The sequence below is a fragment of the Hypomesus transpacificus genome, chromosome 6 (genome assembly GCF_021917145.1).
Source record: "Hypomesus transpacificus isolate Combined female chromosome 6, fHypTra1, whole genome shotgun sequence".
In the NCBI taxonomy this organism is placed as follows: domain Eukaryota; kingdom Metazoa; phylum Chordata; class Actinopteri; order Osmeriformes; family Osmeridae; genus Hypomesus; species Hypomesus transpacificus.
The window spans coordinates 3,786,863-3,811,321 of NC_061065.1; the positions used below are offsets into that span (position 1 = coordinate 3,786,863).

The window sequence follows — 24,459 nt, forward strand, 5'->3', positions numbered from 1 at the left end:
ACTTTGAAGTGTTATCGTGTGTTTACCGTCGGCATGGGCTTTTGATTTTAAATGGATCACAGCCTTTCTCTCAATGGCCTCAATGTAATCTTGCTGTGATTAGATTTTGCATTTTCCCCATCTATGTTCATCTGGGCTTTGTCCTCTGTACTCTAGTGCTTGCCAATGGGTTGCTGCTGCATGAAGGAAGGACTTGCTTGGCTTGGAGACTGACCTCACGCTGGGCTCCTATTGGAGACAGCGATTGATCTCAGGCCACACATCCTGAGTGGGGTGTGGTCTAGCAATAGGTGGCTGTGTGACTCATGCAGTTTTGTTTGACGCTGGGCTCCACCTCTTACCCAACCCTCCCTGGGTAAACCTCACGGTTCTGCTGTGGTTATTGTGTTGTTCTACTACAGCGATAAGCAACCAAGAAAACAGGGAGTGTGGTTGAGCAAGTGGGATATCTTAAACCACATTGCCAGGAACGAAACATATTATGTGGCTCTCTCTACACAGTCTTGTGTGAGGCTCTTGTTCACATTTTACTATGTTAAATCATATTCAATTACACTGGTAATTTGTCCATGCCCATTGTTATAGATAAGGATTGTGAAGGAATATAAGGTGTTTTTTTTGTGCTATTTCAATGTTGCAGATTAGATACTATGGTTGGCTTTCAGTGGCTGACTGCTACAGGGTGATTAATGTGCTCATTTCCCATTATTAAAGACTAGACCAGCGCTGTAGGCTATAGATATAGGGCCCGTCATAAATCTTAGCCAAATGAACAGTCAAATAATCGCTCATCGGAAATGAAATCTGGGCTCATTAATACTGACACCCAGACTGGAGAGAGAGTACACATGAGCATGGGGCGTCTCAACCCCTCACACGCACACACACACACACACACACACACACACACACACATACACACGCACACAAGCCTTAAAGGGACTCTATCACCCTGGCGCCCCACTCAGAACAATGAAATGGTAATCATGAGAGGACAGCACAGCATCTTATTGTGTCTTCGTCTGTTTGTCAGGGAAGTACCTTCACTCAGAAGATTACAAAGCCTTCATGAGTAGATGATGCTGTGTATGACCTCTGTATGTATCTAAGGCTAAATTACATCCTTTTATTTCCCCCTGCATGTGTGTAAATGTGTGTGTGTGTGTATGTTTCTGTACACACTCACACATACAAACACACATATCGCATGTATACATTCTAAATGATTGTATTTAACTTATATCTACCGTAAAACACACAAAATGTAGTGAACAAATTCCCAATGTGTACATAACTCTCTCTATAACACTCTCTTGTTCTCTTTATGTCCAACACACACACAGGCACACACGCGGGCATACAGACATGCACACACACACACACACACCATACACTCAGGCACTCACACATGTTTCTGACTATGCGTTCCTCTGGCCTCTGTCAGTTGCTCTAGCTGTGTACAGGGAGGTGCAGACAGAGTGTGTTGCTCCAGTTAATGACTAATGGCATGCATGGGATTGATTCTAAGAATGATTAATGGCATGCATGGGTTGCATTAGTCGTGTGATTTATAAGAGGTCATTCTGATTTATGATGATAGTGAAGTATACCTTCTCTCTGAGTTTAACACTCATCCAAGGCGTCCTCATGTGTACTCCTGGTGAAAGATATGCACTGCAAGGATGGGTCGAAAAAAATTGGATGCAACCACACACACAATGACAATCAGAGCGGTCGTCTGAAGATGTTTTTCTCACAAAATCCATTTTGTCTTTGGGATCCAGTGATAGCTACAAGGGCCTTTACCGTTCTTCTTTGTTCATCCATGTTTTGTGATTCATCATTACCTTGGATTGAAGGCGTGTACATGTATGTGATGCTGAAAACAGGACAGAATACAAATGATGTGTTTTTCCATCCTTTGCTCTTTATACTTGTTCTTTACTGTTTCTCCTCATCCCTCTGTACCCAGGGTACTTTGCACCACTGCGACATGACATCACACCTGCACAGACACACAATATACTCCCACACACACACACCACACACTCCCACACACGGACACAAACACACTCCCACACATTCACACAATCACACATATATATGTACACAAAAAGCAACACTCTTCCACAGCTCCACTCACCCAAACACTGAGACCTGCCACATGTGCACTATTCACCATTCATCACCCTCTCTCTCCCTGTACACAGAAAACTGCTTACTATTCCCCTCTGCCTTACATACATACATACATACATACATCCACACATAAATACACACACACTACCCATCCACACACGGCCATGCATGCAGCCTTGCATACATGCACACACACACACACAAATAGACACACACCAGGTCTCTGCTGGCCTCCTTTCTCGGGCCAGTCCTGACAACGCTAATGATTCTCACTGGGGCACAGGATGACGGGTGACAGAGCCAGCCAGACCAGGGATGATGCTGGGGGGAGGAGGGAGAAGGGGGTGCAGGGTAGAGGCGGTCAGGGATGCTGGTACAGGGGGCCAGTCTCTGGTGGAGCGTCGGAGGGTACTCAGACTGCAGAAAAATGGTAATTTATTACATTTAAGACAGGCATGACACTGTGAATCAGCCTACATTCAGATCATTGGGTGGGTGAGAGGGGGGGGGGGGGGTAGGTAAACACAAAGAAGGAGAAATGAGGAGCAGAGGAAATGGAGAGAGAGTCGAGGAAATAATGTGCAATGGGAGAACTTAGCCTGGGGCATGGTCCATGTTTTGCCTATTTCTGAATAGTTAGTGTATTTATAATTCAAATATATGCCTTTAATAATTCACATGCATGGCATATCAAAGGGAAGTGCGTAAAAATTTTGAACACAGAATAGTAATACATTAAGTTGTGCATTTTTTTAAGGAAAATATAACTAACTTATTTTCTCCCCAAGTCTTTGATACTCTTTCATTTAAGGGGAGGAAAGAAGGTTCCGTTTGTGTGTTTGCATTTCTAAAATCTAGTTGTAGATTCAAAATTGATCATTTAAAGGAAAGAAATATCAGATTTTTTTGTGGGTCACAGTTTCTTATTATTGTATTTAGGAATTTAATTTTGGTCTAAAACGGCCAACATATGTACCAAATTTTTATTTGAGCAAATACATAAAAAACATCACTATCTCTCATTTTGAGGTGTGAAAATAGTAAATGAGGAAATAATTTAAGCCGCTAGATGGCAATGGATTTCCGTAATTGTCCACGTAGACACTGCCCCTTCAATAGGAGCCTGTTTATGATTGATTCGGTGTCATGAACTGTCAAGTTTACAGGTACAGATGTATATTATCTTCGTCTTGAATGCATGTTGACTAGTTTTGATATGATGCATGCAGTTTTTCATTCACAAATAGCCTACTATACGTTAACTCCCCATTGCGGTCAGTAACTTTCTGATAGCAAATGCTACTTTATCAAGGTTATAAAGCCTGAATGTTATGTCAAATGTTTTCATTTAATTTTCTTATTGAGAGCACGGATACATGTGATGGGAAAGGAGTTATGTCGCATGCAGCCTATCATACAGTATGAGAGGAAGGATAAGGCCACACGCCAAAGTTGAAATGCAGAATAAAGTTGTACACTATAAACTATATATTCTATAGACTAACCTAAAGTCTCGGATTCATATTATAAATTGAAATCTATTTTAAACCAATACGTAAGTAGCTTACATCATTATTCTGAAATTCATTTTAATTCATTAAATGCTTTAGTTTAAATGAGTATAGGCTACGTTATTTAAAATGTTTGTGGGTGAATTGTTCAAATTGTTAATAGAATTTTGGGGAAGCCAAATAGAGTGGTAGCCAATCCTGACATGATAAGACTAACACATGTCAATGTTTCACCACCTATATTCGTTTGTATTTAAAACATCAAGGATGGTTATCTTCGTCGGTTTTAGGATCTTGCAATTCTAATACATATACAATCGAATGTTTCTTCTGAAACGGATGAGTCTTGTTTCGGAAGATAGGCCTATAGGCTACACAGGTTTATCTTAGGTTATCTCGTTACTTTCAAACATCAATATGATGCTTCACATTAAATTAAGAAACAATTGTATGAACGTGATAGGTAAATATCTTAAAAGTGAATTTGTCCGACGAAAACCTAAGTCGGGAACCGTTTTGCTGCAGTTGCCCTTGCTAATCAAATCAGTCCGGTGACTTTGTTGTCCATGTTGCTCTTTCATAACATGCCCAAGAAATAGGCTCATATTCCACATGGAAATTGCTAACAGTCTGGAGTCAACACACAACACGCCCTCAGCTTTTCCACAACCTGAAATACCCTAGGCCTACTGTAGCCATGTAATTCGGGCTGCATCTCTGATCCAACCAGTGCTGAAAACGATTACCACCTGTTCTGTCAACTCCTCCATCTAAATACATTGACTACCATTAAATTGACAATGATTTTAAGGTTAACTCGTGAGGTCATTGTGGTCAATTGCATATACCCTGATATTTGTCTTAATACAATTCCAATAGGCCTGATTTTACGCTTTTAGGGCAATCTGAGATACATTTTTAGAGTTTATCAACCTCTTGCCTGTAGCCTAAACACGCAGATTTCCCTGCCCATTGCACAATAAGCACAACTTTACACACGTATAGGCCTATGCACCACCCAATTTCGTTTTTCAGAAATTCTATTCCAATTTTTCTTCTCCAGCACTGATCATCTGACAATATCAAATTTTCACATGTAGAAAAATGTAGTGTTAAATCATATTTAAAGTTATAATCTTTATGGGGATGTGGGAGTTAAATTGCTGAACTGCCAGATTCGTTTCGTGCGTTAATTGTAGTTGATATTCTCACTACCTTGGTGACAAGACGTGACAGTTATTTTGCGTCACCCACTGCCTTGTCCAATGCAAATAGTATTTCCCGGCGTGTCACTGGCATAGCTCCAATCCTCCTTTCTTTGGCTGCATAGGACTGGTTACACCCACCCTTTTCCGGGTTCCGTCATCACCTTCTTTCGTTGATCAGCGCAGCCAGTCTATCCTATAAGCGCGCTCAGAGCCAACCTGCTAACATTCGCTGACACCCTCTCATGTCGGAGCGGGAATACATGGACACGAGGACAGACACTTCGACGTAGTCTGCCGGGACGCTCGTTCTTATTATATTCCATTCTAAAGGGGAAATTGCTGCTTTGGAAACGGACTTTCTACTGGAACTAATAATCTCAAAACTGTACACAGAGATTACCTTGACAACCAGTTTTACTGATTGACAGTTGGACTGCGAGTTACCAATGCGCTTGTTTGGAAACTTCTGACTACCGTCAGTTTTTATTTATGTATGACAATTGTTTACCGTGTATTCGGGTTTAGTATGCACATGTGCTCTTATTCATGGTGCTACAACAGAGGATTATAATTCTTAGTTGGATGTAAAGAAGTACCCAACTGATATCCTAAACCTCAACCCCACATTGAAACAACATATTTTAGTGCTGTGTCTTCAAATTGCGCATGCCACATGGCGCAAAGGGTAGGTCATACTAAATAATGTGTCTGTCTCTCATGTTGTGATTCCTTTACATAACTGTGTATTTTTCTTTGATTGTAAACTTGAAGAGGGTTTGCCGTTTTATCAAACCTGGTGGGGTTTTCTCAGAGGCGCATGAATAATACCCACAAAAAAGATAATTGACTGTCTCTCAAAAGTGATATTTTATTTACGTGCAAAACTTTACTGACATTGAATTTTCTTAACGTGTAATATTTGGCGAGGATTTACGGAGGATTAAAACGGTCTAATTTAGCCCACTGTAGGTCTAAATGCAAAGTGTCTAATATGTCATTCTCTCTCATTATCTTTTTATGTCTCTCTATTTCTCTCTCTCTTTCTCTCTCTCCAGTACGATGAGCTTGCCCACTACGGTGGCATGGATGGGGTCGGAGTCCCCACGTCTATGTACGGAGACCCGCATGCCCCTCGGCCGCTACCGCAAGTCCATCACCTGAATCACGGTCCACCCCCACATGCAACCCAGCACTATGGAGCCCATGCACCACACAACATAATGCCCAGCAGTATGGGCAGCGCTGTCAACGATGCACTAAAAAGAGACAAAGATCAGATCTATGGGTGCGCATCTAATCTCATCTATTTATACGGACAACAATCGAGTTTACCACCCTTTTTAGACTTTAAAGAAATCAAGAATCAAAAATCTAAACTTGAGATAACGCTAGTCACTCTAGTTTGTAATTCGGTGAGGCTCGATAAATACCTTAATGCCCGTAAAACAAAGTCTATGTTTTGAGTTGTTTAGCATCTGCATACTCTTAACTGCATGACGTGTACCCTAAATAGAAGTGTTGCCAGTGTTATAAAAACAGATTGTTTGTATGTGTTGTTTGAAGAAAATAATGGCTATCGTCATGACTTCACAGTCACCCGTTATTCCCATTGCTTGCACTGGTGTTTGAGAAGTGCGAGCTGGCGACGTGCACGCCGAGAGAGCCTGGAGTGGCGGGCGGAGATGTTTGCTCCTCGGACTCATTTAACGAGGACATCGCTGTCTTTGCAAAACAAGTAATTCTAAATTATTAATTTTGACTTTACGTTACAGTCTTGTTTTACCCTCTAGGCAACTATATTTATTGCATGGCTCCGCTGTTAGATATTTGTATATTTTATTAGTATTATTGTCATTTAATGTATCCTTGAATTTATAGGCTTTCGCTGTGCATTCAAAGAATAGAATTAACGCAAAAATAAGTTTTGCAAATATTTAACAATCATTTTCTTTTAAGATACGTGCTGAGAAACCTCTATTTTCTTCTAACCCAGAGTTGGATAACTTGGTAAGCATTCATTTGCTTTGAAACCTTCTTATCCCCACATCAGGGATTACAAAACTTTTTTCAGTATTTTTTTGTTTTAATACATTTTGTATCCATAGATATGTGTTAATGTTGTATTGAACAAAGAGGCAACAGGAAACAAATTGTAACTGTCAAAGCCCTTCCTGTTCCTCTGCCGTGGGATGCTGCCGAGGTCCTTGCCTTGGGCATCCCCAAAGCAGTTACTCTAGGAACCTTTTCTGTACTAATGCATCCATTTGAATTAGAAAAGACTCTATTCAAAGTAATGTTACAAGCTGTAACTTGTCTTAGTGTTGTAAGGATCATCACATCATATAGAGTGTGTATTATGCATCTTTGGATGTGATTGGCCCGAATGAGACCTCAACATTCAGCCCATTCCTTCTGATTTATTTTGCAGATGATCCAAGCCATTCAAGTTCTACGATTCCATCTTTTGGAATTAGAAAAGGTAAACATTATATTAATTGTAAAACGTTATATTATTTACTATGCAGTCTGATATTGTATTATGTTTTTTGCAATTCTACAATACCAGCATAAATAGAAAAAAATAAGCAATGTTTCAATAATTTCCTTAATTCATATAATGCTTGTGGATATGCAATAACATGAAAAAATGTTTGTACATCTTCCCTTCTAGGTGCACGAGCTGTGTGACAACTTTTGCCATCGGTACATTAGTTGTTTGAAAGGCAAAATGCCAATTGACTTGGTGATAGACGATCGAGATGGTGTCAAAGCCGACTTCGATGACCTATCCGGATCCTCAACGAACCTTGCAGATCACGTGAGTGTCTTTTGAAAGAACATTGAGACATCCCAATGACGTGTGTATTTATTTGACCTCGAGTGCCTTGGTCCTGATAAATGGAAACTGTGCTGAGCAAGAACAGCCTTTATGGTGTTCAGAACATTTTCATCACTATTGCTGATTGAAACAGTTGTTTGAGTTCAACTTAAAGAAAAGTAAATCTATTAAAAAAATGAAAAGATAATTTTTGTCCATTGGGTTTATATTTATATCAATAAGTAACTGCTCAATATTGATTTATTAATGTGTTGCTATGATCCAATCTGCCGTTTGATTGCTGCATGCTTTCCTGCTGAGGGCGCTGTGGGTAGCAAGGCCTCAAAACTAAGTTCCATAGAAGTTTTTCATAGAGAAAGAGAAGACAAGAACGAAAACACTTTGTTGAGAAGGTTCTAAAGCAGTAGACTGTTTCCCCTTATGTTGTATAAAATATAGTATTTTAATCAAACAGAAAAAAATATGAAGAACATACATTGTAAATGTCCTTCCTGTACATTTTTGTCGTTCTGACAATTTGCGCGATCTTTAGAGGCTGTCTCTTGATGATGATGGTGGACCTGGCAGCTGCTGAGTCCGGTGTGAGTGCAGCTGGCTTGGTGCGGTTTGCTCCTTTCCCTCTTAGAAATCTCTAAAGCCCAGTGTTTTATTAACACTTGAATGCTGAACCGATCAGATTATTATTGTTGGTAAAGAGGGGGGTCTTTGTCACTTTTTTGTCCCATGGTGTCACATCTACACTGTCTTTTCCTCTCACCCTGCTCCTGTCTTATTTACAATGGAGCATTTTCAGGTGGCGACGTTCTTCATAAGAACCTGGGGAAACAGCAGAGCATTCCTGTCGCATATATTGTCTCTATAGCAGAATTGTTGTTACCGTCAACGGGAAAGACACTGCCCCCCCAAAAAAGAAATTGAATAAATGGAAGGCCGTCTAGTCTATCATGATAATGCCATCTGTACATGGTACGTGGCTGTGACATGTAGAGCATGTTTGAGCTATGTTGACCCCAAGAGATATTACGTTTGTGGTTCCTTATGTGACATACCTTCCATACAGAAACAACCACTCCATGGTGTACATGCTTCATTCCTCCGTGTCATCAAACACACTCGCAGCTCTACAGCTGATCTGACTAATGACTTCTTTGTGTTGGAACTAGTTATCACTTGACAAGACAGGAGGCTGTAAGATTACAATGATATCTACATGACGTAGTGTAGTGGTACACTACAAGTTGGGTTTCTTATCACATTATTATCAATATCCACTCATTCAATTGCGAAGGCCTACCCTAACAATGAGGGTAGTTAAGGAAAGTGTAAATAGTTCAAAGTGTTCTTCTTTGTGATTAAACAGCAACCTTCTTTATTATTATTATTATGGCTTATATACGAATATGAGCTCCCATCCTCATTAGTGCTTCCCTTGCAGAGTGAGATGGTGTCACTATATGCCTACTATATGTGTGCATGCACTGCACCATGTTCATGCAGCAATGTTGTGGTTTATCAAGCTGTGGCTTGGGGATGACTTCACCTCCATTTCTGATCCATGTATGTGAATCATCTAACCTGAACTGCAGCACACGCTTGGTGGTTCCTTCGGAGTCCCATCAACTACTTCTCTGTCTATAAAACTGTAAATTAATTTGCGCTCCATGACACATTTATAAGAATTGTTAATTCGGTAATACAGGTAATTGAACTGCAACAGCTGGGGTATTGGAGAAAAGTCCTTCATTAGCTTGATAAACGTGGAAACACATGGCACCTCTCTGAATGGCACTGCGTACAGAAAGGTCCTAATTACTGTGTGTTCCCCTGAAAAAAGGGTCCATGGTTGAGAGGCCTCATTCACACTGTGCCATTGTTGCTGTGCTTATTCTTGTCATTCGCCGAGCTCTTCATCTGATCACCATCCGGCAAACAGCTGACGCAAAGAGGTTGAAGAGGGGGCTCTGCTGTTTGGCTTCAGCTTAGGGTTGTCTGAGTACCCGGGCCAACGTACCAATAAATAGGGTTTCCGTCAGATAGCGGCCCACAGAAACAGCCAAGACAGTGGAGGATTCACATGCTTCTGCACCTCTCTCTCTCTTTCTCATCAACTGTTCTTCATATAGACTTCGCACCAGTTCAGTTCTTTTTCTTTGGACTAGGCCTAATTCAAACTCCATCTCAGGGAAAATGGTAACTTGGATTTTCAGTGTTTGGGATTATTTGTGCAATCATTCTTTATCAATCTTCACCTTTAGTCTCATCCTGATTATGTGGACTGTTTATCTGAGGCATGGGGATGAGTGTGAGCTTGATTACAATAGTGTTTATCAACCAACTGTATCTTCTGCTCTGTAATGTTTTTCCTCTCTCTCTTCTCTCTTCCCCCCTCTGTGTTCTTCTTCCTCTCCTGGTGTGTTGGTGAAATGGGGGGATGTGTTGGCCTCTCTCTGAACCCCAGAACCCAGCATCCTGGAGAGACCTGGATGACGCCCACTCCACACCCTCCGTGGGCACCCCGGGGCCCTCCAGTGGGGGCCATGTCTCCCAGAGTGGGGACAACAGCAGTGAACTCGGTAAGAGACCCTTAAATCCCCTGCAACTCGCTCCATATCAAAGGTGACCTCACTGTTGACCCCATACAAAGGCGACGGTTATTCTAACATGCAGCTCTTTCAACTTTTCAAACTATGACTTAAAATAGAGTTGTTCGCTGTCTTTTTGTGGATGAGGCAGATACATACAAACGGGCATTGGTGTTGAACGACAATTCTCTCATATCTTTGGATGGTTGCTTGTGGAATATATTTAGACACAGATAGTGTCAAGCGTTTTGATAGACTTCTATGTTCAGTGAAATCTCAGCTTGACTGTAAATGTTGTTGTCTGTCAGTGGTTTGACTTGACAGTGTAAAGGCATGATGTTCTCCTGTGTGCCTGCTGTTAATGTGGTCTGTAATGAGCTCAGTGGAGGACATAAAGGTTTTATGACTTGTTTTTGTTTTTCTCTCGGATGGCTGCTGTAAAACTAGAATAGACTTTAAAGCAACTTTCCACCCTCTGCCCATCAGGCATCAATGGCCAGGCTATTGATGAAAACAATGGGAGGATGCTTTGCAAGACAAGAGAAATGCGGAGGATGAAAGCCCCGTAGGAAACACAGATTAAATCCCACTCGCCTCTGATTCTACCTCAGTGTTTAAAAGTGTCTAAAATCACTAAAGTTATTTTGAGCTTGCAGTATATCTTCCATACTCTGTAACCTATATGTCAGCACAAAAAAAGCTAAGAGGATGGTGTGAATGGCTTCCTCTTTTGGGTGTCTTTTTTTAAACAACAGCGGGGGAACACCCGAGGTCCATGCCCTTTTGACCCAGAGGGGAATGCATAGAGGATAGGGGGAGCAGAATGCCCCCTGTGGGTCTGCAAGGACAGAGCAGTGTGAGGAACAAAGGAAGAGAGAGGGCCAGAATGATCAGAGCCTAGCTGCTGGTCCAGGGTCTGTGGCATGCCTACCTGCTGCTTCTCCCAGGGCCTCTTTGCCTGGTCTTCAGTCTTTTCTCATTCAAGGGGACGAGGAAAGCAAACAGTTTTACCATAGGAAGAGACCGGGGTCCCTTACGTCAGCAGCAGAGACACAGGCCTGCAGATTACCAGTGCTCTTCAAAGCACCTGCTACTTTGAAGGGGGGGGTCCCATTGTCTAATGGACATTAGTCATGCCTCTTTGGCCTGATGAAAGCCTTTAAACCCACACTCTTATCTAACGGGAAGCGCAAAGCGGTTGCCATGTGGTTGCGGACAGGCCTAACCACAGGTACAGCAGTTGACAGTGTATGTGGTCAGGTGATCAGGTGGTCAGATGATTGGGTGGTCGGCAGTGGGGTTATGGCCTTGTGGCTACATTAGACATGCAGCTAACCCATGGCTCCTAGTGTGGTGTTGTTAGCTTGTAAGCTGTGTGATATGCACGGGGGTCTCTTTGATACCTCCCCCCCAGGGAGGCTTCTCCGAGGGCCTGAGATAGAAGGGCTGAGCTATCCTAGGAATGTTTTTTTGGGGGAGTGGGGTGGAGGTTGGTGAAAGGGCGGGCTGGGGGCTGGGAATGTCCATTACAAAGGCAAAAATAAAACAAAAGGAGCCTGTGGGATCTGTGAAGCTCCTGTACACCAGTGTTAAATAGATCTGGCAGGATGTGCCATTTCTTTTCTGTCCCCTCCAAGTCACACAGATCATGAGCCACACAGCGACATGGAATGTGAAGCTGGTAGTGGTGACATGCCAATGACATCACAGACCACTGACACTAATGTCCTCCTGGAACCTGTCAAGCTGGGTTCTCTGGGGGGAGAGATAGGGGTGGGGGGCAATAAGTGTTCATTTCAATCTGGCCTTCGGCTTTCAGCCTATCACTAACCCTGATCAATAGCTAACCACTGGCCAGGCCAGTCAAGGCCAGGCTAGACTAGACTCTGCATCCTGAGAGAACATCATCAACATCTCCTACTCAGGAGATCTCCCCGTCTCTTGGAGACGTTCCAGGCAGTTCCATTTAGCAGTGTGCATCATAGGTAATAACAGGCGGGGCTGAAAGGTGTCACCAGTGATGGATCAGGGGCCCGCTGAGCTCATTAGGCGAGCTGCACTGTGTTTGCATCACTGATGCACGCTGGGATACAGCAATCAGTTCTGCCAGCCAGGCTGCACTTTGTCTTATGGACATGTCATCAGCCGAGGCCTAGCCCCGTCGCTGTCCCAGTTATACCTAGAGGGAGGAGGGGAGGGGGGAAGAGAGAGAAGGAGAGAGACCGAGCGGAAGGAGAGAGACAAAAGAAAGGGAGAGATAGAAAAATACATAACAGAAGAATAGGTGGGGGAAAAGCATTAAATGGACAGAAAGGAAGGAGAAAGAGAGAGAAAAAAAGTAAGCGGTAGAAGGGCATTAGGGATGTAGGAACCAAGGTTGCCTGCTGTCTTTTCTTCATATCTTAGGGTGCTGTTTTTCCTAAAGCGCCTTGGGCTATACTCCAGCCTTCCCTGCGGCAGAAGCCCCCCCTCCCCTCCCCCAACCCCCTCCCCCGCACACACACACTCCCCCCCCCTTCCTCCCCCTCCGTGTCACGCGTGTAGACACTGGGGCAGAGAGCCAAGCAGTAAGGCAAGGAGGCTAGGCCATGGGTGCGTTCCACGGGTACGACTTGGAGAGTGCACCGTCACACTGGTTAGATTGGCCGAGTTGCCAGGGAACAGTCAGAAGCGATTAGCGTGGCGGAGGATCTGCCCTGCGGCCTTCCCTCTCTGGAGCTGAAAGAAAGAAGGGATGGGGAGTGGAGGGGCATGGGGCTGGAGGGAGGGGGGCTCCTTAGATATAATTAGGCCGAGTGAGTTCTGTCAGTTTCTTTCTTTCTTTCTCACTGACTTACAGACTTTCTTTTTACTACTCTGAGTTTGTGTTATATGAGATTCACATTTAGAAATTAAGATTTATTTCTCCAAAATATGTCAGTAGCTGTATATACTGTAAGGATCCTTTACATATGGTTTGTACGATAGCTGAGTTGGAGGACTGAAAGGTGTTTGTTTTTTCACCCCTACAATTTGAAGTCATAACTGCTAGATTGGCATCACTTCTCCACTCTGCTCCTTCTATTTCCACTGTCTTCCCCTATCAGGGAGACAGGATATTAACCGCCCCTCTTTGAAATGACAGGGAGCTTCTAGGCTCATCTCCAAGTTCCCACCGAACTTTGTCATTAGACTGGCAGAAGCGGTGTGTTTAGAGTTTGAGAAACAGTCAACGACCAAAGTGAAGTATCAAAGTGTAGAGACAGAGTACCCCACCAGTGTCCTGCCCTTGACTTGGATCACACCATCAGTAACAGCTTCCATCACCACCCCAACCCCCACCCACTCCGTCTCCCCCCAGCCCCTGACCCCGGAACTCTCTTTTCAATGTCCATATTCATTAACTGAAATATTTATGCATGAATATGGCGCATATAGGCCGCCCTGTGATTGATGCATTCCCAAAAACAAAAAGACGTGCCAGGGAGAATCTTAAGAAAAGTAGGGTCCCTGTCCTGCCTCGAGGGAGGAGTCCCTCAGATGCATAATTCACATGCCCTGCAGGCAGGCTTTCAAGGCATCTCTGCCCCGAGGGCAAGAAAAATAACCACCACTGTTAAAAGTAAATCATCTCTGCTGATGCACAATTAATGGTGGAGAGGGAGCCGGCGGAGCGCCCCTGCGTTGAGAGGGGCGCGAGAGCATCGGTGGAAACCTTAGTTTAAAGGGAGCCTCCTGCCTCGATGCGTGCCAGGCTTCCACTGCAATCAAACGAGGATGCACGCTCGTGGTGTGTGGGGGGGGGGGGGGGAGCTCGCGATGCACGGCTGTGTTGAGCAGAAGATCCTGCACAGACCGTCTGGATGGGTGGGGGTGGGGGGGGCTGAGGGTGGGGGGGGGGGGGCAGAGGGGGTTGGGGGGTTGGTCAGTGAACACATGGGGGCACAAGGGTGGTGACCCCCCCCCCCACACACACACACAAAACACTCACAGTCAAATGAGCACCTTGCACACTTCACAAGGTAGGGGGTAATTATGCTTTCATTCCTCAATGGTGGGATTGAGGTTTGTTTTTGTCATTGTTCTTTTTTTCCCATGAGCAAATCATTAGTATATGTAGAGCAGAGGAAGTATCTAAATAAGGGTGGTGCACGCTGTGTCCAGTGGGCTGTGGCTTCTACATTCATTATTCTGTGTCAAGAGAGCCGCTCCTGCAGTCATTACCTCATGTCAAATGTGCAGCTCAGATTGGATTAATAGCTTTAGGTTTTATTGAGCTCTCTGACTCTGCTCTGTTCTCCCTGACCCTACAGCTGAGGGGCTGGGAGGTGTGACTCTCCACCTTGTGTTTCCCCAGCCATTCACACAAGACCACCGCTAACCTTTCACTGTGTGTTTGCACAGGACGGAGGTGATGGCTCTAAATTAAAGCACTCTGTTAACTTGACTCCTCTGTTTTCTCTTCTCTTCCTTTGATTTCAGGAGACGGCCTCGACAACAGCCTGGCGTCTCCGGGCACAGGAGACGAGGATGACCAGGACAAGAAGAGACAGAAGAAGAGAGGCATCTTCCCTAAAGTGGCCACGAATATAATGCGAGCCTGGCTCTTCCAGCACCTCACGGTAAGATAGGCCAGCCCAAGGAGGCTCCCTCTGTGCATCTTGCACTTCTATTGTACAGGGAGGACTGCTGCTTTGTAGTTAAGCGGCCAGTGGTTCCCCTGTGATGTTTTCCGTTAGCTAACAACAAACCCTCCGGCGGCGCCGCTTTGAGCTTGATAAATGACATGAGAGGAGCGTGTTGTCCAAACGTGGCCTCTTGGTCTTTCAGTCCTTGTTTGGAATGATGCCACTTTACTCAGAAGTGAACCGTGTTTCACACAACAGGACAGGCATTCCCAGAGTTCAGCTCTTCTGTTCGGCATCAGAGTGCCACTATTTCAAAGTCTGAGAGAATCCCCATAAGGAGAGTTTCACCTTTTATCTGCAGCCCTAAAGGACGCCGCTGCTTTCCCTCTTTCTCTCCTCTTACCGCTCTGGGTTGTTTTCCTAGCTCCTTATTTGTTTGGCCAGTGAAAGGCCCACACAGGTCCTGTACTGGCAGTAATCCCTTCCTCCAAACCAACCTTTAGATTTTCCAGAAAAAAGGAGGCTAATTGAATTATCCCCTCTCTGTTCCCCATCCCCTTTCAAGCTAATTTGTTAGGCACAAGTGTTTGCCGTGGCAGGATGTGCCCCTGAAAATTGTGTTCGGGGAGTTTGGCTTGTGAAAGGCCCATTGCAACACCCAAGCGATCAAGCATTCATAGGCCGCAGAGGGTGTGAAAGGAGTGGAATTATGTTTTGTCAGACTCCACTGTGCACTAGGGTGTTAGACTGTGGGTAGGTGGTGGAGGGGAGGGCTTTACCCTCTGTAACTAGTGTTAGCCGCCTGCTTTTGTGGCCCATTCTGGGCCCTTCAAAAGATCCCCTTTTAAAGCTAAAGAGAAAGCAGCTGTGAAAGGTTTAGATTCATTATATTATTCATTATTAGCCCATTAGCCTGGTCATAACTGTTGGGTTTCCATGCATTCACCGCTGACATCCACCTACATGCTAATTGAGAGGTCTGTCTCAATAAAGTACTGTTTGTGACAATATTCAGCATCATTACACTGACAGAATTTGTTGCATCTTGAAATACCACCTTAAAGGTCTTTCTTGTTCCTGTAGTGCTCATTGGGTTTTCCAGTAACATAACACATCAAGTGAGTGTTATGCTACACAAAGACTACAAGCTAGGATGCAACACTCAGTAGGATTTGGGACTGGTACAGAGGCGCTGGTGATGGAGGAGGGTTTTAGTTGAAGAAATCAGGGGGGTGTTCTGGATTCTGGGAGGAGCACTGAGTCATCCGTCACTGGCCTGTCACCCACCAAGCTGGGAGGAGATCATGAGGATCACTTGGAGCAACAATGGGCATTGTCACAACAGTGCATGTGTGTGTTTGTGTGGATGTGTGTGTGTGTGTGCTTGAGTGTGTGCATGCATGTATGGCGTGTACGTGTGTATGTGATTGTCATAAGTGTGTGTACATGTATGTGTCCGTTTTTATGAATTTCTGTGTGTGTGGACAGTATGTGTGTGCTGTGTGCATGCATATGTGTGTTTGTATATGCTTGATTGTGTGTATTCGGACGCGTTCGTGTGTATGGATGAAAGGCAGTTAAAAAATGAAGTGCTTGGAAGCTCATCCTTCACCACTGACCACAGGAGGTGGCTGCTTTCTTGACAGCACCAAAATGGGGACGCACCCACGACCCTGCACCCAAAACATGGGTCACCTCTGTCTGCCATCTGCCACCCTCCTCCCCCTGTCACACAGCCAGTAGAAAGGCAGAAGACAGGGAACTGCCCTATTCAGACACAGACAAAGGCTAGCATTGTGTCCCTTTGTGTCCCACCCGATCATTTGTCAAGTAATGTCAAATAATGTCAAATAATGTCACACAATGCCACACGCTTTGAGACAAGAATGTTCAGGGCCAATCAGTGGTCAGTCGTTTTTTTTTTTTACTTTTAATATGCTAATTAGAGAGACTGACTTGTGCACAGGTTGGCGGTAGTCACTGTGTATGTTCCTCTGTCAAAGAGATTGATTATATTTCCTGAGTTGGATTTGCCTTCATGTAAAATACCTTACTCTAGACATTTATTCTTATGGAATGCTGGCTTTGGCTGCAGTCTTGACGTTTGTCTGTCCATCTCTCTGTCGCCCACAGCACCCATATCCCTCAGAGGAGCAGAAGAAGCAGCTCGCACAAGACACAGGCCTCACCATCCTCCAAGTCAATAATTGGTGAGTACAGACATGGTAGCACCCTGACTACCGCCCCCCTTCCCTTCGTCGCTGCAGCACAGCTCTTGTTTCTGTCCTCAGACATGCTTGTGAGAAGAAACGATGCTCAAAGATGAACTTCGCTGTCTTAGATGTAACGTCAACCGTCTATCTTCCCTGTCTGGGACACCCTGGAACATTTAGAGGAGATGACCGCTTTCCCTAGTCTTCCCCCCAGACTCATTTTACATGTATGACAAAATGGATTAAAGCATCTTTAGGGAGGGCACCCAGCCTCCTTTGTAGATGGCTAAGCCATTGTGAAGGGGGGGCATTTCCAATGAAATGATCACAGCCGAGAAAAGAACAGATAGAGGATTTAGTTTCTGTAGGATACATTTGGGTGTATCTTCAAAAGCATCATTTGACTTGCAGCTTACTCCAAGTCAGGTTTGGATTAATTGTGATGACATTGGCGCACTCCATTAATCCTGTCCCCAAAGCCGTCGTGGGCTCTGCTTTAAGTGTATCAGGTTTTCAACAGACCCAATTACATAGCCGTGCACCTCTAATCCACAGATTTAAGAGCACCCCAGATTTTAGGCATGACTCTATTCTCCGCACTTATCAAAGTGGGCAAGGGCACCTAGCTGTCCATTTGTGTTCTATATCCATGGTAAAGAAAATGACAAAGTGGTTAACCTTATCGCAGCCTGAGGCTAAAAAGCTAAACCAAATCAATAGATTTTTGAGCCATGTGACTTTCTCCTAATACCCTAGATTATGTCAGTAGGAATAAACCAGATTAGCGGGATAATCCTGAAAGACATGGAAGATCCTAATTTCCACTAAAACTATTTAAGGAATATGACATATTTTTATTTGGATGCAAAATCTTTTGGTCTTGTAAATGACATTAGGATAAGAAGAGTACACCATTCAGCAAGAAGTGACGGAATTGTCATTTTAAAATATCAATCTTTGAAAGTGAACCATAAAGTAGTAAATGATATTTCAAATCTGGTCTAACAGAGGTATTTTATGTCTCTCCAGGTTCATCAATGCCAGAAGGAGAATAGTACAGCCTATGATTGACCAATCTAACAGAACAGGTAAATGGGAAATCTATGATACTTTGCTATCTCCAAACTCTTGGATGGATATATATGTTGAAATATGAATATTTTGAATGTACTGTAGCTGTGCAGTACACTGACTCAACTCTTCTGTCTTCCTGTGCAGTGAGTCAGGGAACAGGCTACAGCCCTGATGGACAGCCAATGGGTGGCTTCGTACTGGACGGTCAGCAGCACATGGGGATCCGACCTGGAGGTGAGCAACCTTCCATCCCACACACGGTCCCTCAAGACACACCCTGTTTCAGTCTGCCTTTACATCTATTTATAACGTGTTGTTAGCGAGGCATTTTCACACTTTTAATGTGACCTTCCCTCTGCTTCCCCCCCAGGACCTATGGGCAGCATGGGTATGAACATGGGCATGGATGGACAGTGGCACTACATGTAAACCCTGAAGCTCAACCTACTGACCAGGGTGATGTAAGTAGCACCTCTGTCCCCTCCACTCCATTTCTCACCCACCAACCCCCCTGCTCTATACTCTTCTATTCCTCTCCATCACTCCTTCTCTCTTTCTTTCTTCATTTTTCTCTGCCCCCCCCCCCTCTCTTCTTCATCCGTGGGCCCAATCTGATTAAGAGGCTGGTAATACTCCCTCACCCCCTCCAGTCCTATCAGCTCTCCTGGCTGCTGACAGTTCACAAATCAAGACGTATCGCCCGCCGGAGGCACTGGAGCACACCAAATTTTATTTAACACCCACACTCCACTGCTCAATGAGCCACGCTATAATGACACTTACCTTGATTAATAGAGCTCTTTATATGTAAATAGGAGCCGCATTTGCCTCACTTTTCACCGGGGCCAATTCCGCCAACACAGCCTCCTTCCCTGGGATCATTTCCTTGGTTTTGCTAATGAAGTCCAAAGAGCAGATAGCAACGACCCTTTTTAAAGAAAGAGCAGCATAGAGATATTACATTCTCAATGTGAATAAAAATGCTGTCTATAAGAATTTGTTATATATTTAATCCAATTACTTCTCATTGAGTGATCATTGACCAGTTACTGTAATAGCTCAATATAGAGGCATGTTGCCCTCCCCTAATTTGATCTGGGATGAGACCGTATGCTGATTGCTGCAGTAAATTTACCACAGCCGGCACATATGGTTGTTTGCAGTAATATGTGGGCATCCTATGCATGATCAAGCCAGAGCCAGAGGAACCATAATATTTAGGCACTATGAAATACATGACTGAATCCATGCTGTCCAGTCTCTGTGTAGGCTGCAGTTCAAACCCTGCCATGTGGGTTCTTGCCCTCAGCCAATAGATGGACTACTAGTCATAAGGACACAAGTATGTTTGAGTCTGACCATGTGTTGTTGTGTGTTCCAGGCCTCCATGGTTTGCTCAGGGATAGTTCCATCCGGCTCAGTGGTCCAGTGAGAGCATGCCACAGCCTAGTCTCACCTGTACCCACCTGGCCACGCCCACTTCAACGCCACTCCCACTGGAAAAAAAGAGGACCACACCTACCCTGGGAACACCCACATCTGCACAGACCACATTGACCTTCTGTAACGCCCATGCCTGGAGGACGATGAGCACCCAGGAACACGCTGAAGTCATCAACAGTGACAGAGAGACATGTCTTCCAAAATATTAAAGACTTCTAACTGAACAACGGAAGACTACGTGACCTCGGCTACAGTTTAACAGGACTTTCTTTTCTTTTTTAAATTATTTATTTATTTTTCTACAACGGCGGACCATGGGAACAAGAACATTTTAGTCTTCCCAAAGATATAATGACACAAAATTGTACATACATGTGTACACACACAACCACACACATGCTACATACACACACACACACACACACACACAGAAACACATATTTACACTCTAGTCGCTTAATCTTTTATAAACCATTTTAAAACAACCACTGTGGATTAACAAAAAAAAAGTTGATGAAGACTCTAAGAGTTTAACTGTTGTGGTGTAAATGTGCTCTTCATTTGACTGTGTCTATCTTTGCTCTTGTGATCACTAGTTTTTAGAATCAGAGTTTGACAGATCCTGTGGAAGATAAAATATCTCTGAGCTGCAACAGGACTGCAGCTCAATTCACCTCCCAACAAAGACCAAGCTCTCTTTCATCTGTATTTTGAATGTTGCCCGTTTGTTTTTGTTGATCATGCACTAAATCAAATTCAGTTTTAACTCTGTCATCATTTTATTCTGTGTTCTCCTGGAATCTGTCAAAAAATACTGAAAGAGGTTATGGTGAGAACACTATAGACCGATTTACCTTTAGATATTGCTCAAATAGTTTTATAGCACAGAAAAGGGAATGGTTTCTGCACTAAAAACCAAAAATAAAAACTAATTTAAAAAAAAGATCTATGAGGACTCTGACTTGTGCTCTTCTTTGAGGGATGTGTAGTGGTAAATAGAGGCTTTTTTGAACATTTTGCAGTAGGCCCTGTGTCCATTAGTTATATGGTTTAACAATAACCAAAAACTATACGTTTTAATATACCGGTTCACGCTCGTTTGGTCGATATGGCGAAATTGCAGTCGCTTCTCTTTATTCGATTATGTTGACAGGAATGATGGATGACCAATTCGAAATTCAGGGATAAAAAACACATGCAACTCCAGGTTATATTTTTAACTACTAAAGAATATGAGTGCCTTATAAAATAACTATTGCACAAGAGAAAAAGGGAGGAAATATATTGAGCTTTAAAAGTTCGATCCTGAATTGAAATACATTTGTGCCAATAGATTAACCTGAATACACTTGTTCTTTTCATTGTTTCAAGGATTTTTGCACCCTTTTTTTACTTTCATTGCGCGGGTTTGAGCACTGGGAAATGCTGTAGGCCACTTGGAGGATCATTTATCCATGTCAACCAAATAACGATCGTGTGTGTGCTGCTGTATTGATGAGGAAAATTACTTTAACGGGAGAGGAGAGTCTCGTGGACACGGTAAATGTACAATGATGAGTTAACATGCGTTTTCTCATAGGAAGGAAATAGCCTAAGTAGAACTAGGCTATTGTTCATACTACATGAGTGATCTATCGAAAAAAATATCATACTTTTATTCTTATTATCCTTATTATTGTTATTATTGTAATGCCAATTATTATGCTTTATAGTTTTTGTTAAACAATAATAATAACTATATAAATAATATTATTTTATCGTAGACGTTGGAGTTCCGTTATAACAGTATATTACAGTAAAAACATCCACAAGGTTTCAAATCTAAATCTAAAACATACATTTTCGTTTTGTGATATTATATTAACCTATTATTGGGCTACATGCTGTATTTTCTAATCTATTAAGTAAATCCAATCATTAATGTAATGTGCTAAATCTGACCATGCATACTTTTGAATGCCAGTGACTTGTTACAGTTATTAGACAGTTTTACTTACAACATTAATGGATAATGTCTCTTGTTTTTAATTAATGTGTCAATTAGCATGTTAAATCGACGTGTAAAATGTCAAGCATTCAGGGTAAGCCCGAGGCTAGCCTTTTAAACCAGGATAGCAACTGAATTGTCTTATTCTCCACCCAATAGCTGGGAGGCTAAACGTAAGATAAAAATCTACATGGAACATGAATGAGAATAGATAGTAAACTTTATAACTTCTATTATATATAGACTTTAGACCACTTCCAATTTTTCATAATTTACATTTTGTAGGTTATGACACAATACCTTTATTTGAATAGCATGTCGGTATTAGTGTAATAAACCTGTTAAGGGTTTATAACATAAGCATTGTTTGTAAATAAAATATCCCTTATTTCAGCTCTCTACATATAAAGAGTGGATCTGTGGAGCAGGCAGCCATCCTCACTGTAGTTAAGATAAATGCGTTTTGAAGGCTGCCGGAAACAAGCGCCTATCGAAATGAAATATGGGTCATCCCTCCTGCAGAAAGCAACATCACGTGGTGGATAGAGCTCTTATTTGCAGGCCTTCTTTCACGCACCAGCGAGAGAAGGCCTGCTGCAATTTCCTTTCTTTTCTCTGTCTAAACAAAAACAACAACAAAAAAGCACCTTTACAAATATATATATACATAAATATTGGCTAAAAAGTTATGTATACTTTGTAATATACTCCATATATATATCAGCTTTCAAGACAATAGTATTCAGTACAGATACCATAGATTAACAATTTCTTTGCCAGTATACTGGGTAGAGATCTTTGAAGAAATGTAAATTCTTTACACACTTTGATTTTATAACATCAAATGCCAGTTCTAATCTTGTTGTCTCCCAAAGCCCCTGTGTTGTACCCCTCCTATTCAACTCTTTCAAATCAAGGAATGGAGAGATCGGTGGAGGGTGATGCGGGTGTTTTTTTATTTCACCCTCTGGTAACAAAATCATACTCTCCCATCTCATCTTCTCAATCATGTCTTCCCCCTGTCAAGCAGCCACCCATGTCCCAGATACTTACAGCTGACGTCATCTGAAGCAGTCTGTGGAGGTCTTAGGCTCCGGCCATGCTTATTGCTTAAAATATGCTTTGTGTAGATGGATTTAGCCTTTGGGGGGAGGTGTGTGTGTGGTGGGGGGGGGGGGGGGGGGGGGGGGGGGGGGGGTTATGTTCAGAGACGTCTACTGTTTTACCAGTATTGAATGCACAGGGGTTATAAAAACAATTAGCTTTTCACCCCAGAAGTGATGATTGTGTGTCTTCCTATTGAAAGACCTATTGAAGTTTAACCCAGATGACACCGTCAAAGCCTTCTGCAAATGTATTCTGGATGATTTCATGGTAATCACTTTTGAGTCCTTAATTCCAGCATGCAAATCCCTTTGCGCTCTAATACTGGTAATGCTCACATTTCAAGCATCAACTTACTGGATGCCCCTTGATCATTTCACCCACTGCCTGATCCCAGGTAAGACAATCTGAGTAATACTTACAGACATGCCATGACAAAATCCCTGAATCAGGGTTGTCAAACACAATTTGACATGTGTATGTCTCCTCCCACTGGATCTCACTCTGGCCTCTCAAAGACTCCAAGAGACATGGATGGATGTTTACTCCGAGGTTTGATTCCAGGCTGGAAGCGATTGGTGTTTAAATAGGGGATAAGGAAAATCAGGTGGGACTGGTCAACAGGGAGGCCTCTCGTCAGTTTTATTTACAGCAATACATGCGATGGGTTCAGGGGTCAAAGTTGAAGGCGAGGACAACTGGGCAGCATTTTGGATTTTAAGGAGGTTGACTTTGATGTTTGATGTGTCAGGTCTTCTAAACACTCCCTCCTTCTATCAGCCTTGAAATGCCTCATGGCATTAAGCTGGGGTATAGGATGACATCATTCTGTATCAGATGGGGACCTCTTGGCTTAGCAGAGAGCTTTATTACATGGGAAAAATAAACTGTTGTCCATCTTATGTTTAGTTCACTACTGTGAGAAGCAAAAAGATCAGTTACACAAAAAAAAAATCTTATGGGTATGCAATACCAATGTTTTCACACTTTGTGGATGTTAAACAGCTTACAGTGAGGTACATAGTGTAGCAACATAATCATATCTCAACTGTTTGCACATAGATTAAGAACGGCAGTGACCCTTCCTCTTAGATTGAGGACAAAATCCCCAAATTTCACCATTTAAAGATTATTCTCCCTCCAGCTCCATCCATCTGGGTCTGGACACAAGTGTTTTCACTTACATTAGCCAGAGAGAGAGGAGAATTCGGACAGGCATGCTGGACAGTGAACTTGCAGCACAGGCCATTTCTTTGGAATCAAAGTGACACATGTCGTCCCAGGTTTTTCACCTGACAACTTTATCTGGACTGTTGTCCAGTCTATGTGACAGCTCTCACACTATAGTTAGCACATGGTGTTGTGAGTCCTCCTGCATTTGGACACATTTAAAACCTGTTTTATTGTCTGGAGCGGCTCATGTCTGGCATTTAAGTACCCAGTCATGGATCTTTATCCAGAAATGTTTTTGTGCAATTGTGAATTCAAAAAAACGTATTTAGATTTTTTAGATTTTTACAGCTGAATATTACAATGCTGCAATACTTTGTAAAGATTACTTTGATACTAAACTACCTTTCTCAGAAATCAAGGTGGAACTGTGGAACAAGGTTCCAAAGTTTAACATAATAATAATGGTTCCCCTGGGTTCAGAATAGGTTACAATCAGCAACCAATCCAACAGGCAACCTTGGTTGAATGGAAAACTAAAACACCACAGATGACTTTGATTAGTGGGCTGTACTGTTTGGC

At 43.0% G+C, this 24,459-nt stretch overlaps 1 protein-coding gene across 1 annotated transcript; it reads left to right on the forward strand.

Annotated features, from left to right (window-relative positions):
- Positions 1–5,088: 5,088 nt before the first annotated feature.
- meis2b (Meis homeobox 2b) lies at positions 5,089–20,382 on the forward strand. Its single transcript, XM_047021791.1, has 13 exons — positions 5,089–5,543; positions 5,914–6,143; positions 6,452–6,593; positions 6,815–6,865; positions 7,287–7,337; positions 7,530–7,676; positions 10,156–10,270; positions 14,741–14,880; positions 17,020–17,096; positions 18,129–18,187; positions 18,318–18,407; positions 18,544–18,634; positions 19,555–20,382. The coding sequence occupies exons 1-12, from the start codon at positions 5,532–5,534 to the stop codon at positions 18,600–18,602; spliced, it is 1,173 nt and encodes a 390-aa protein (XP_046877747.1). The 5' UTR covers positions 5,089–5,531; the 3' UTR covers positions 18,603–18,634; positions 19,555–20,382.
- The last annotated feature ends 4,077 nt before the right edge of the window (positions 20,383–24,459 follow it).

Excerpts from the sequence above, each read along its gene's own strand:
- meis2b (XM_047021791.1), top strand. Across the intron at positions 17,097-18,128 it reads ATCCTCCAAGTCAATAATTG|GTTCATCAATGCCAGAAGGA; the intron begins GTGAGTACAGAC and ends ATGTCTCTCCAG. Across the intron at positions 18,188-18,317 it reads TGACCAATCTAACAGAACAG|TGAGTCAGGGAACAGGCTAC; the intron begins GTAAATGGGAAA and ends CTTCCTGTGCAG.